The sequence below is a fragment of the Phoxinus phoxinus genome (assembly GCF_949152265.1).
Source record: "Phoxinus phoxinus genome assembly, chromosome: 14".
Classification (NCBI taxonomy): Eukaryota; Metazoa; Chordata; class Actinopteri; order Cypriniformes; family Leuciscidae; genus Phoxinus; species Phoxinus phoxinus.
In genome coordinates, this window is record NC_136889.1 from 9515725 (window position 1) to 9530558 (window position 14834).

General features: G+C 35.8%; 1 protein-coding gene across 2 annotated transcripts; it reads right to left on the minus strand.

Moving 5' to 3' along the window:
* Positions 1 to 1561: 1561 nt before the first annotated feature.
* gabra2a (gamma-aminobutyric acid type A receptor subunit alpha2a) lies at positions 1562 to 13796 on the minus strand. Of its 2 annotated transcripts, XM_079634913.1 has the most exons (10): positions 13429 to 13796; positions 12950 to 13034; positions 11187 to 11302; positions 10086 to 10153; positions 6982 to 7202; positions 6069 to 6151; positions 5814 to 5957; positions 5571 to 5723; positions 4026 to 4228; positions 1562 to 3376 (listed from the first exon to the last, which is right to left on the minus strand). In XM_079634913.1, the coding sequence occupies exons 2-10, from the start codon at positions 13018 to 13020 to the stop codon at positions 3080 to 3082; spliced, it is 1356 nt and encodes a 451-aa protein (XP_079491039.1). In that variant the 5' UTR covers positions 13021 to 13034; positions 13429 to 13796; the 3' UTR covers positions 1562 to 3079. The 2 variants fall into 2 exon arrangements, with proteins under 2 accessions (XP_079491039.1, XP_079491040.1); XM_079634914.1 differs by lacking the exons at positions 11187 to 11302; positions 12950 to 13034; positions 13429 to 13796 and adding an exon at positions 10667 to 10795 and having other exon boundaries at positions 3017 to 3376.
* Positions 13797 to 14834: the final 1038 nt, after the last annotated feature.

Sequence of the window (14834 nt, forward strand, 5' to 3'; positions counted from 1 at the left end):
GTGTGCGTAATGATTGTACGCACAAGTGGACACATCTGTTCTGACAGATGCTTGTTTGTACCCGAAGATATGCTTTTCTATATGGTGCAAAGGAGCGAGGAGAGGCTAATGGAGAACTGTTTTTCTCTGTTTAGCTGTGTGTGTGCATTGATAGCTATATCTCTATACATGCAGATACTGCTTCCATAACCAAAAGAGATGAGCATGGGAGCGCTGCTGTTATGCTATTAAAGGAAGATCTTAGATAGATGCAGTGCACACAGGCTGCCGGTTCTTTATTCAACGCTGCTAATCTCAAATTCTGCTGGTTAGTCAAAGCGGAGTCAGCTATACAAAAAGCTCTCAGACAGAATAGAGAGACGGATGGAAAAGGGAATGAAATGCAGGAAGACAATATGGATTGGGGGCTAGTGGATTTGACAAGAAATGCAGACTTTTTAAAAGCAGGGCAATAAAAGAAGCAGCTGGGACACGGCAAACTTATCAATGTGTATTGACTTGTGCCGCGTCAGCTCGCAAATGCCATTCCACTGAATGAGACTGCGGTTAGTAACTATAACTAAAGCATAAAAACTATTTTTGTTACATTTGTTATAAATGTTGAAACAAAATAAAATATTTAAAACGTGTTTTATTTCAGCTAGTTGCCAAGGCAGACTTTCTCATTTTTATTTAGTTTAACTTGATGTACTAAAAAACAAAAACTGAAATACAAATTAATAAAAACTGCATAGAGTTATTTCTTTTTTTTTAAATCTAACAAAAATTACAAAACCATAAAATGTCCCCCAAAACTTTAATTTAATTTAACCCTTAAACGCATACCTCGAGTCTTTAGTGAAAGTTAGACATCAACCTTCTTAGCATTCCTCAATAAATTTATTATAAACAATATAAGAAAAATATATATAAAAGAATGCTTGTTTTCCCATTCATTTTTTGTAAAAATTGTATAGGGTCGCTAACAACCCAAGGTGTACAGTGTAAGTGTATTTTCTTCTGCACACAACAATAATTTAATCTTTGATGACTAAATAAGTGCAATTCACCTTCATAACACAAGGTGGAACTGACTGATACACAATGATGAAGTGACGTTTCACTCATAGTTACCGCAGGCAAAACACAAAACTAAAACAGATCATCAGCAAATTCAAAACTTGAAATGGCTCAGCGATTTACTGCAGAGCAAGTACTGGACGCAATCAAATATTAGTGTCGCTGTCACTTGATGGTGGATCTGGTGGAAAAGCCGTCAGCGATCAAAATATTGATTTTAAAGATGGCCGATATTCGAACAAAGGTCTTACGGGTTTGGAATTTGAGTAATTAATGACTGAAATTAAAATTTTGGGTGATGAAAAGGAAAAAAAAGAAAATTACAAGTTTATTCAAAATATTAATAAGAACTCAGTGATGCTGATGTAAAACTGGTTTGTGGTGTTCGGTTTTGTGTGTCTATAGCTGAGAGAATTATTTTTTTCTTCAGAAAAAGATGACATGTTTGAGTGGCACAGTGCAAAAGATCACCCACACAAAAGGAGAGTAACTGAGCCACAATAGTTATGACAACACTTTATTTCAGTCAACAGGGGAGCTGTCTTTTTGCCCAGGCTGAAAACTGAGAACAGTATGGCAAATTGAAAAGCTGTTAAAAGTAAACCCACAGTAGTTCATTCAAGCGTTTATACTTGTCAGGATTGTTGATGTTAGTAATGAAAACTCTAAACTGTTTGACACATGATATATTGAGTGAACAGTACATTTTGATTCATATTTTCATGGCATCATTAGGCGTATATATCATTCTGAGAAGCCCATTACAACCTTTATCTCCGGTAATCCAGAAGCTACTATCAACATGTACTGGCAATACCATATGAACAACATCATGTCACTGCTGCAACATTAAGCTAATGTGAGTATCAGTGGCCATCACAATTTAGTGGCCATTGCAACTTATACAGTAAGACCAACATATTGCTCTCATTTTAACCTAATGACAAGCAAATTAGCCCAAACTATTTGGTATAATTCCCACAGCATTTTTCACAAAAATGTGTACAAAAGAAACAGAAATGACTGAAAAGCAGTGCTATTTCCACTTGAGACTGAGCTCACAAATCGAAGTGTCCACAATAATACAGTGTGTTAAGGTGCTTCAGACAAAATCATTTAATTATTTAGCTTTAAACCAGGTGTGGGTGTGCGCTTTCATTGATGATTAATTGCACACGGCTGAGAATTAGATGCACAGGTGTGTGTTGTGTGGGAAAAGATAATATGCAATCTAATTTGATGCAGACAAAAAATAAATAAAGTGCCATATCTAATTGACTTGAAATGCTACATCAGTCAATATAAAAGTGCAGTGATCTGTTTCACAGATACTGTAGTGCAGCTCTAACAAAACAACACAGCAATGAGATTTTGTACAGGCTTTCATTTTAAACACCATGTCTTTGATGCGCCATACCTGTGAGCTTAATTCATAATTTAGCCAAAATACTGACACAGACATAAACGTATATTGACATATTATAATAATACACAAATACAGTTAAATAAAAAAAATGTAGAAAACACATATATGAGGTCTGTATGAAAATGCCTGTAAACACTGCTGAAAACTAGCCTTCGGGCTAATTTGGGTACATTTATGAATGTTAATTAATGTACACTGTCCCTTTTCTAAAAAAAAAAAAAAAAAGGAAAACCGATCAGTTAAATTCTCAGAAATCACACAACAACATACAAAAATAAAACTGTGAAAAAAAGTAAATCGGTCCCATTAAATTGTCCTGGCAGTAGATAGATAGATAGATAGATAGATAGATAGATAGATAGATAGATAGATAGATAGATAGATAGATAGATAGATGGATGGATGGATGGATGGATGGATGGATGGATGGATGGATGGATGGATGGATGGATGGATGGATGGATGGATGGATGGATGGATGGATGGATGGATGGATGGATGGATGGATGGATGGATGGATGGATGGATGGATGGATAGATGGTTACTTAAGGATAATTTGTATGTATGTAGCATACTGAATGATAGGTAATGGCTCACTGGGAGGGCACCATGTTCTTAATAACAGGTTCTCTGTTGAGGTATGTGGCCCAATAAACCAAGTTAAAGCTTCCAAAAAACACCGGAAAGATGATGCGGGACATACGGTCAATCTTGCTGACACTGTTGAAGGTCTTCTTTGCTTCTTTAGCCACCGGTTGTGGTTTACTGGGCTCCGGTGTGGCGCTCTTAGAGACGGTGGGCAGAGCCGAGTCCTTCGCAATATGGGGCGCGTAGTTTGCCACAGCGACTGCATATGCGTTATTCTTTTTCATAACAGACATCTCCTTTTTCTGAAGTCAGAAGAAATTAGTTAACACATTGCTACATATTCAATCAATGATATCAAGCTAAATGTTATATGAACTCTTTCCCCGCCATTGACGGAATTTTCTGTCTTTCCATGTTTTCACTGTTATACGTCTTCTGAAAGAGTTCTGAATGTCCTGATCAAAACACATGCGAAGAAGACACAGAAACAAGCGATATCATATGTAATCATATGCATGTGTAAACTAACGAAATAAAACCATAATACATTTTTGCTTGAAATGTTGCTTTTCTTATGAAACTTACCCACATTCAAGTATTGATAAAAATGTAAATGTATGGTGTAAATTAAAAGTAGAGGTTCGGTTCTTTCTTTTGATATATTACATGTTCAGATATTCTAACAAGAAAATATTCTGGGGGCCATGACATTTTTGTGAAAATTATTAAAAACACTGCCGGCTGGCGGGGGAAGAGTTCATCTGAAGTCGTTAATGTACAACAAAAGAAACATTTCAGACAATGTTCAATCAGGAAAAATGGTTAACTGTACTGAATTAACAGTATTGGTTTCCTCATCTAAATAACACTCCTTTTCCCAATGACAATTATCAAAGCCACCAGATGCGCTCCACTCCAGAATCAAAGCAAGGTCTGTGTCGTCATGGTTACCTTATCACTGACAATGCTCTTTCCATCCCAGGCCCAGCCGCGCTTGGTGAAGTAGTTTACAGTGGCAAACTCGATGAGAGCTGAGAAAACAAACGCGTAGCACACAGCAATGAACCAGTCCATGGCTGTGGCGTAGGCCACCTTTGGTAAAGAGTTTCGAGCGCTGATACTCAGAGTGGTCATCGTTAGCACTGTTGTCACGCCTGGAACAGAAGAACAACACAAAAAAACCTCAGGAATTGCTGTTTATAAAGATACCGCATTAGCACAGCATGCCTCTCTGCAGATAATTGCCAGCCTTTATGTCGTTCGCTCATTAGTGGAAGAGACCGCACAGATGTACACGTGTAATCACAAATGCCCTGTGCTAATGAAATTTTGTTCATTTCAGCAGTCAGTTATATGCCCCGAGTGGACCTCCTGTCCTCATTTTATATACATGGTCTTCTGTTTTTTTTTTTGTGAGCAATTGCAATTCTTTTTTGCAGCCTCCGGGTATAAAATACTTTTTACTCTGAAGAGTGTGAATCATCCTGTTATGGCGGAACGATTTGGGGGGGGGGGAAATTGAGTGTGTACTCTTTCCACATTCCCACTCTTTTTGACCCATTCAATATGACTATAAAAAAAAGATAATTTTAAAAATATATATTTATATATATATATATTTTATGTATAATATATGATATATTGTATATAATTTATTTCATTCTCCAGCTGTAAAACTAAAATTTCTCCATTTTCAAGTGTTAAACCATCGTGCTTTTATTTTGCCGTGTTTTTGATCCAGTTGAACTATGTGCTGTCTGCGCTGGCATTGCGCTGCATTATTCAATTTTGCCATTTATGATTTTTTTGATTTCTTCAAATCAATTGCACCTTATTCACAAAACTTAATGCAAAAAACTTAAGTGGGATGTTTTTTTTTAGTGATCATGGCAGCGTTTATTAATTAAATGATGATCAAATGATGGAGAAGATCATATAACCAGCATTTCAGAAAGCAAATTTAGGTGCCTGTCTGGATCACAGTAGTTGAGTGATGGTGAACAGTCCCAGTAAATTGTATCATATTGCGGTAGTTTGCTACATCCCCTCACAACCGAGCACTCAGAAAATCCAAGATGTAGAATTGTGGTGTTCAAATTGTGATTTCAGCAATTCATGAGTGTTTACCTAATTTGGATAATTCCTTTAGTGAATTGGGCATGAAAACACCAAAGCATATGTATAAATTACGCTATCAGCATTTCATTCTTAGTGAATTTCCCCCCCTGTGAGTCTGTGTTTCATTTAAATGTGTCTTTCGCGTGCTATGGCTTCCTCCCACTGAATACGTTCAAAAAATCAATTTTATAGCTATCTGCATCTGCTTCATCCCAAGAGTTCAGATAGAAATTGAAACTGCTAGAGAGAAAATACACACACAACATCATCTCTACCCATGACTGCATCAATAATTTAATTGGAACAACAAAATCAGCATGCTAAATTCCACATTATGTTCTGATTACAATCTAATGCACACATCACATGCTCACCCACCAAAAACTGTGCGTGCCGGGACGGACTCTCGGTTGAGCCAAAAAGAGACTTGGGATAGGATGACGGTCATTATGCAAGGCAGGTACGTCTGGATCACAAAGTATCCAATCTTCCTCTTTAGATGGAAATGGGCAGTCATCACTGTATATTCACCTATATACGGTAGAAGAGAAACATATTGTAAGAGATGGGCAGAGACTAGATGGATCCAGATGGCTTTGTGTCTGCTTGCGAACGTCTTACCAGTACTGGACTTGATGGTTTCCTTGCCAACAGTCTGTCCCATTAGGTCATACTGGTTAAGTCTAGATCCATCCGGAGCTACTTCCACCGATAAGGTTGCGTTGCGTGTCCAAACATACGTCACCTCTGCCAAAGTGTAAGCATCTAAGCACAGGAGAAATATATATATATATATATATATTAAAATAAAACCCAAAGCACAGACACATATTAAGCACCATGGGAATGAAATGAACGTTTAACAATGTCACTCACAGCTGCCAAATTTCAGAGGACAGGAATGGAAATCCATTGGAAAGTCCTCAAGATGCATTGGGCATTCAGCTTGCACTGTCAACCTGCACAAATATACACACACAAACACACATTACACAACAGTCACCCCTCAAAGTTGTGTATTGTTAATAGGTCTGTTAATTAAATACATTAAAATCATAAATTGTATAAAAAGGAATTTTCCCACCATTATAGCAATTCAAGCTTGAAATACTGTAAAATGAACAATACCATTTAAAAGTTTGAGGTCAGTAAGATTTTTTTTAAATGATTATTTGCAGGAAATTAACACTTATATTTAGCAAGGACACATTAAATTGATTAAAGGTGTCAGTAATGACATTTATAATGTAACAAAATATTTCTATTTCAAATAAATGTTGTTCTTTTGAACTTTCTATTCATTTAAGAATCAAAAAATGTCCTCCAAAATATTAAGCAGATACTGATTGGATCATGTGACACTCAAGACTGTTGCAAATTCAGCTTTGCATCATAGGGATGAATTACATTTTAAATTATATTACAAAAGAAACCATTTAAAATTATAATAATATTTCACAATATTTCTGATTTATTGTATTGTTGATCAAATAGAGGCTACTTTCAAAAAACGTAAAAAAACGTACTGAACCCAAACTTTTGAACAGTAGTGTATAGCTGATTTTTGGTCTTGAGATGTGTTTTAATGACGTGCATTTAATGTAATGTCTATTCAATTATTTATTCATATACCAAAATAATCTCTATTAGTTATCTTGATTTGGGGGCTTTTTTTTTTAGCAAATATTCATAAATGCAATTAATTGTACATGATTTGATGAATTAAACAGCATATCAAGTAATTATTTTGATTCATTGATAACTAGTGCATGTAGTAATCTATGGGCACCTCATGGTGTACAGTAGAGTGCCGTTCTCCATGATGCGCAGCAGTTTATTAGGCATGGTCATGTTGTGAGCCACAGATTTCTTGCCGTTGTGAAAGAAGGTGTCTGGGGTCCAGATTTTACTGGCCATCAGGTTGTTGAGACGCAGGATGTTCATCGGCCCGTGAAACTTCAGCCGCTCGTCTGTCCAGCGCTGACGGAAAAACACATCCACCGTGTATTCCTGATAACAGAGAGTGACTTTTGAGAGAGAGGCTTTCGGAGATCAGAGTGCAATAGTGCAAGACATTCTTCACTGCTGATATCAGGCAATACCTGACACAGAAAATGTGTTTTGATTCAAAGTCTAAATCCACTAGTCAAATGCTCGTTTTATTTTTGTACAATTTTTCAGTCCAATACTAAAATATATTATAAAAAAGCTGAATTGATTTTTTTAAATAATACTTTTATGCATCAACAACGCATGTAATTAATCCAAAGTTACAGTAAAGACATCAATAATCTTACAAAATAATTTCAATTTCAAAATAACTGCTGTTGAACTTTCTATTTAACAAAGAATTTTGAAAAAAGTCAATATTTCCACACAAATATTAAGCAGAACTGTTTTAAACATTGGTAATAATAAGAAATGTTTCATGAGCACATCATATTGGAATGATTTCTGAAGGATCATGTGACACTGAAGACTGGAGTAATGATGCTGGAATCCAGCTTTGCCATCACATGAATAAATTACAGTTCAAAACATGATTAAACAGAAAGCAATTTTAAATTGTAAGATTTGTTTTGTCTACAGAGACCGCATTTTTTACAGTGTGTTCAGGGGACAGGCAGCTAGCGGATAGTGAGGAGATGTTTGCTGTATGTGACAAAAAATGTTTCAGCCTAAAAAACGCTTAGAGCACCTTTAATTCTGTTTTTACAGTATTTGACCAATACAGTAAATGCAGCCATGGTGAGCATAAGAGCTATTTCTAGATTTTAAATTCGATTTCACATATTCAATGTGGTCTCAGACTTTGGATGTCACTGTAAATCTTTCAAAAACATCTAAAGAAAAGTATAAAGTTAAGACTGAATGGACTTCCTCCGCAAGGGCTAGTGACTTTTCAGTTCTCTCAATGTAATCATTGTCTGTGTATAATGTGTGTGTTTCATCTTCCTCTCTATAGTACTACTAAGTGGCAAAGTGTCAGAAGAGCTTCACATCACTGCATTATATCCTAATCTCTCAGGCACAATGCTGCCATGCATCGACCCCCAGGGTGAAGGCGGGCATCCAGTTTCCATGGCAGCACAGAGACAGAAAAACACAATGTTACGTACGTAAAAGAAAATACTTATGCACTCCCACACTCATACATGAAAGATAACATTGTATGACAGTACATGCTGTCACTGGACCGCTGGAGCTCTGCGACACTCACAGAACCCATTTGTGATGCTTCGTTTCCTTTCGTTCTTCCATCAGCTTTCACAAAGTCACAATCATACTGTAGGAACAAACCTATTATGGGTCCATACTAAGTTAATTCCAGTACTGTTATAAAATCTAAAACCTATATCTCGGGTAAAGTTTGAGGAAAGCTTGCCTGGTCATTTGAAATTCTTGCTAACGTCTTGCAACATTACCCACCATTATGCAGGAGTCCCACAGAACTCCTCAAGCAAACAGACAATACTTGTCACTTTCCATTCTGTCATATCATAACCACACGGCCTGAAGGGAGTGGCACAGTTTATTAAGACTAATAAAAATAACATGCTTTTGTTCCTCAATAGTATATGTCTGTTTTAAGGCATTATAATGTATGGAATTGTGGAACTCTAAAACTAAGGTCTGATCATTTGTAAAGATAGGAAGTTGTCTGTCAGAAGAAAACCAAGATTTGTGTCACACATACACTAGATATAAAACAGATATCAGTATCAATTACAGTAATATTATACATTTTATAAAAGTCACCATCATAGACTCAAAAGTTTGAGGTCATTAAGATTTTTCGTTGAAAGAAATATTAATACTTTCATTCAGCAAGGCAGCTTTAAATTGAGCAAAAGTGATTGTTTGACATTGATAATATTACAAAACATTTCTATTTCAAAGAAATGCTGTTTTTGAGCTTTCTATTTAATTAATCCTGACACAAAAAAAGAATTACGGTTTTCACAAAAGCAGCACAACTGCTTTCAACATTATAATGATAAATATTTTTTGAGCAGCAAATTATCGTGTTAGAATGATTTCTGAAGGATCATGTGACACAGAAGACTGGAGTAATGTTGCTGGAAATGCAGCTTTGCCATCACAGGAATAAACAACATTTTAAAATATATTACAATAGAAAACAGTTGTTTTGAATTGAACTAAAAAAAATCACAGTATTGCAGATTTGATTGTATTTTTCATTGAATAAATGCAGCCTTAATGAGCATGAGAGATTTCTTTCAAAAACTTTTTTTTATAAATCATACCGATCCCAAACTTTTGAATGGTAGCGTTAGGCCATTACATAGAAAAATGACATAGTCTCTAGAATCTGACATTACTACTCAATGGGATATTAAATAACTGAACTACAGTGATGACTGGGGAACTGGGGAGGCATGCGATTCAAGCAATGTACTCGAGTAAATCATGATTTCCCAAGAGCACCCAGAAGAAGAAAAAAACATGACAGAAATACCTAGTGTGATGATAGTCCTGACATAATATGGTCTTTACGAACAGAGATTTTCCTACTACAGGATAGTGAAAGTATTCAGTGGGGTTTAGAAAACACTCAGATGGACAGTAAAAGACAATAAATAAATAATGAATGAATGAAACCCCTTTTTCTTCCATCTGACCTTTTTTTCCATTCTAAATATTTGAGAGCAGACGGTGTGAAGTGGGGAAAAGAGGAGTACTGAGAAAAGCTTTTAGCCAGCAGCAGGTACCAAATGCTATAAATAGACAACAGATGGAAAACAAGGAGTGGGGTAAGCACTGATACAAAATTATAACCAACAGGACAATAACAAATATTTTTTATAAATACTATTTGATTCGCACTATACGAAAAAAAAAAAATCTGTTGTGTGAAGAGGAATGTCTTACCATGTCTGTATCTGATACTGGCCCAAAACTGGTCACATAGATATCTGTCTTCACCTCTGTCACTCGATCTATGTCACACAGCAAAAAGAAAGTTCAAATTACATTATCAACCAGGAACTCAATTTACCAACATTTTCATGACCTTCTATATGTCTCATGCGTTATATTCAAAGTTCACTAAAACCATAATAGCTTTGTATAAAGATTATCAGTGAACAACAACTTCAAATTCAGCCTGCTCTTTATATAATATGTTTGGCTTTAGCAGATGAGTCATGTGGATTACTTTCATGATGGTGTATTTTGCTTGATAAATCAGCATTCACTTTAATGGTTGAAAAACAGAAAATCAGATATTCTGCCTAAGATCTCATTTGTGTTCCACAGATGAAGGAAACTAATTCCATGCTCAAATGATATGGAGGTGAAATTTGTCATTTCTGAGCTAACTATTACTTTAACTTATCATTAGTGGAACCGCAACACTTCATCCTGGCTCTTAGCTCGACTGCATCTCCACTGACTCCAGTGTATGCGTATGTGTGTGCTAGTCTCTGTAAATCTCAAAAGGAAACACTCACAAGAAATCTATTTGCCTCATGGTGGGCGTTGCTTGATCCAAGGTGTCTTTCATGTTGCCAAGCTCAGAGTGTACAAACAATGGCACGGGTCACATAAATATTAACACTGACAGAATACACAAACAGGGTTTGTTGACTGTCAAGTGGAGATGAGATTGCTGGTTTTGTTTTCCTCTCCTTCAGTCAGTATTCTCAGGTCATCAACACCTCGTTATAATTAGTTTAACAGTGGTAAAATCAGGTCATAAACATAGAATCACTGAATCATGTAATTTGACATTTTACTGAATCCAGCTACTGATTTTTCCCACTGTTGTGCTAAATCCATTGGACTGTATAAGTAACACAAGAGTTTTTATAAAATTCCTAAATAGAAAAAAACAATCACTCTCATTTGCTTATTAGTATATCAAGTGCATATAATTGTAAAAAACTACAACTTTGCACAGGCTTATTGAACAACCTCATTTGAGACAGCTCAATTCCATTCATCTTATTCTCTGATCACACACTTTCTTACCTCCCAGACCAGGTCTCAGTCTGTTGTCGTAGCCATCGAGTAGCCGGTCCAAAATCCGCGTGAAGAGGGTTATGTTGTTTTTAAAGGCATCTGAGCCAGATACTTCTGCCTCAGAACTACACAAGATACATTTGACATCACAAAAGTCTGTTACATAAACATACTTGCACAGAGTTGCACACAGAGAAAGCTTTGCTCTTTTTCAATAAAGTTATGAGATGATAATGACCATCTGGCAAAAGCACAAACTTGGCAGCTGTACCAAAACACCTGAGACTTTTAGGAAACGTGTCTCTCGTCTCCAAATGGCCAATCTACTAGCATATCCCTATTCCCTAGGTTTGTGCATATTTACATACACATTTATATAATTAGCTAATTAATTTTGTGAGCATAAGATTTTATAAACATACTGACTTTTTCTAAAAATTTGGAAATTGGCACACTGTCATCATTTAGTTGCAAACACTGACTAGGAATGGTATTTTTTAAAATAATGTCAATTAACGCAGAAAAATAAATTAAGGTAATATTTCAATAATTAAAATAACTTAATACCTCAGGGTTAGTGTAAGACACTGACAATGCAAGTAAGTAGTGCTACCATGCAGAAATATTTTGCTCCTATATAAAGCATTTTCATTAACTCTTACATAAAAATTATCTAAACCATCATTCTTGCGGTGGGACTGTACTATGCAAACAACTAGTTATTCATAACAGACGTTACATTTTATACGTTATGCACCTGGTATGTCAGGTTAAGCAGCAGAAATATTTAGTTTAAACTGTTTCTGGCTGATTTTCAGCATTGAACGTTATGAACATTTAAACAACATGTAGTAGACAAATGTATGTTCTTCCCTACATCACCTTTCTGTTATTGGTTTCCTTGCACACACATTGTGTGAAAGTTACCAGGTTTACACTGGCGGTACAACACCATGACAATAAAATTGGGTATGACAAGTTAGTGAGAGATTGTATCACACTAGTATTACAGTATGTTGTATAATAAACTATGTGTATTTTAATGTATATTACCGACAGTCTTGTTTACTTATGACCCTGTAGAGGCTAAGTAGTTTGGAGAATGAATGGACGGATGGAGTCTCGTTTACTTTTATTCCAAGTTGCCTTGATGATTTTAGCTTAAACATATTATCGAAATTACTATCTGTGGTAATCACCATGCTGTCCACTGAGATGAACTTAGATTTAACCAGGAACATTCCTTTCAATTATTATTAAATTGTGTATGTTTCACCATAAGTATGACTTTTTGGGTGAAACTTTCTGTACGACTTTTTTTCGGTGGAACATAACATATATTTTGAGAAATGTCTCGAGAAAGAAGTGTTTTATTTTTATCCGTACAATGGAAGTCAATGATCACTAAAAAATGTTTGTTACCAACATTTCTCAAAAATGTCTTCCTTTAAATTCAACAGAAGAAATACATTTTGGTAACCAAACAGTTTAGGTGACCATTGACTTCAATTGTATGCACGAAAAACAATGGGGCATTTCTCAAAATATATTTTATGTTCCACAAAGAAAGAAAAACTTACAGGGTTGGAACAACAAAAGGGTGAGTAAATAATGACCGAAATTAAATTTGAGTGAACTTATTTTTGTCTATTTCAAAACTTTAGGTAGCCTATATACTTTACTTTGGTTATATTTTAAACTGTGGCAATACCAATTAAGCTTTTTTATCGACTTTTTTATCGACTCTGAGATAAGTATTTTGTTTTGCTTACCATGACCGCCATAAAACCAGCAGAAACAGGTAGGTTAGAAATCCATTCGAATGACCCCGTCGCTGATTCATTGTTGAGTATTTCCCTGCCAAAGAAGTTATTTCAGTCTAAAACAACAGTTAAAGCGCTTTATATAACAAAGAACCAACACAAAACTTCAAGTGACGTTTATTTCCGCTTGTATTAAGCTTTTTGCGTTTTAAAGTAACGTGGACACGCGCATCTCCAGAGCGCGCACTAATGTCAATGAGATGGAGCCAGACAGCAAGGAGCGAGCCTCTGGGCTTCAAAAGTTTACATCCTGAAACTATTGCTAAAATAACAGCCAGAATCATTGTATACATTGTAAAATAGATCAATTAAAACGGTCAGGACTGACACGCTCTCTTTGGCTAAGTTTGGATGGTCACTCACAGCTTTAGAAAACGAATCGATCTTTTACTAAACCAAACAAAATATATAAAAATCAGACAAATTACCTTCGTTTGATCAGTGCAGCTCCTTTTAGACAAATAAATATGAAAAGTTGGAATCTCGTGCTCCTGTCTCATCCGTATTCACGGAAACTCCCAGGGCGCGCGCAAATGCATGTAGGCTAGACTTGCACTGTGAGAGTGCAGATACGTGGAATATGCCTTCTTCTGTGAATCCTTACGAAAACATGATCAAGAGGCGTCCCCTGGTCGCAAAGACACACAATCCTTCTGTATATCCAAGGTTGTTCATCTGAGTGCTAGATCTGCCTGTATGAGTTCATTTAGGTGTAAGCCCGGCGAGCATCAAGTAGCCAAAAGACGCAAGAGGGGACACCGGGTCCTAGAGCGAGCAGCTCACACTTCTGTCCACTGGAGAGCGCATGGACATCATGACCACACCAATCACGTTTATTCTGTCAATTGTGTTGAACAAATAGTATGCTAATACCCATAACCAAAAATTAAAATTCCAGAAATTAATCTTTCTTTATTTTTTCTGTGAAGCATAAAGTAAGTTATTTTGAGTGTTTCTTTTAGTCACCAAAACTGTTTGGTTACCAACATTCTGCAAAATATCTTATAGCTACTCACACTTCATATTCCTCTATATTATTCTTATACAGGTCTTATGTTCTATTTTAATATATTTTTAAATGTATTAACTATGTAACTATGCAAAGTTACAACCATGCAAACTATGTAACTATGCAAAGTTACATTTTCAGCATAATTGCTTCCGTCTTCAGTGTCAGATGATCCTTCAGAAATCATTCTAATATGCTGATTTGCTGCTCAAGAAACATTTCTTATCATTATCAGTCATATTTTTGTCGTAACAATCAGTGAGATGTGTCATTCACATTTGGTACTGAAAACAATAAAATACTATGTGACTTATTTTATACATGTAGAGCAGAGGATGACAAAGTACACAACTTCCTTATTGAGTGAAAGTACACAGCAAAATCCCCAGTGTTAAATTAACACTGCTCAGTGTTTATATGAGTCCACACTTGGAGAGTGTTAAATGAACACTGAAGCAGTGTAAAAGTTAATGAGATAATTAAATGATTAATTGAGTTATGATTGAGCATTATTGAAGACACCTGATGTTGACAAGCAGAATCACTGAAGGAGAAAATGAATGTAAAAGAGTCACCATTATGGAGATCAGTGTTTATTTTAGTTAGGCTCCTGACCCTTACTTTTTTAACTTTAGTTATTGTTTGGCTGCTGTAAATCAATTATAACCGCCAGATGAACAAAGAGAAAAGGTCATCTGATGGTGTTGGTTGTGATTTAATATAATCAATAGTTGGCCTGAAGCACCGAACTTATTGAGAGCATAATTTCTGAGTTAAGTTTACTTTATGAATTACAGCAGCACTGTCCTTACAGAGTATGCCTTT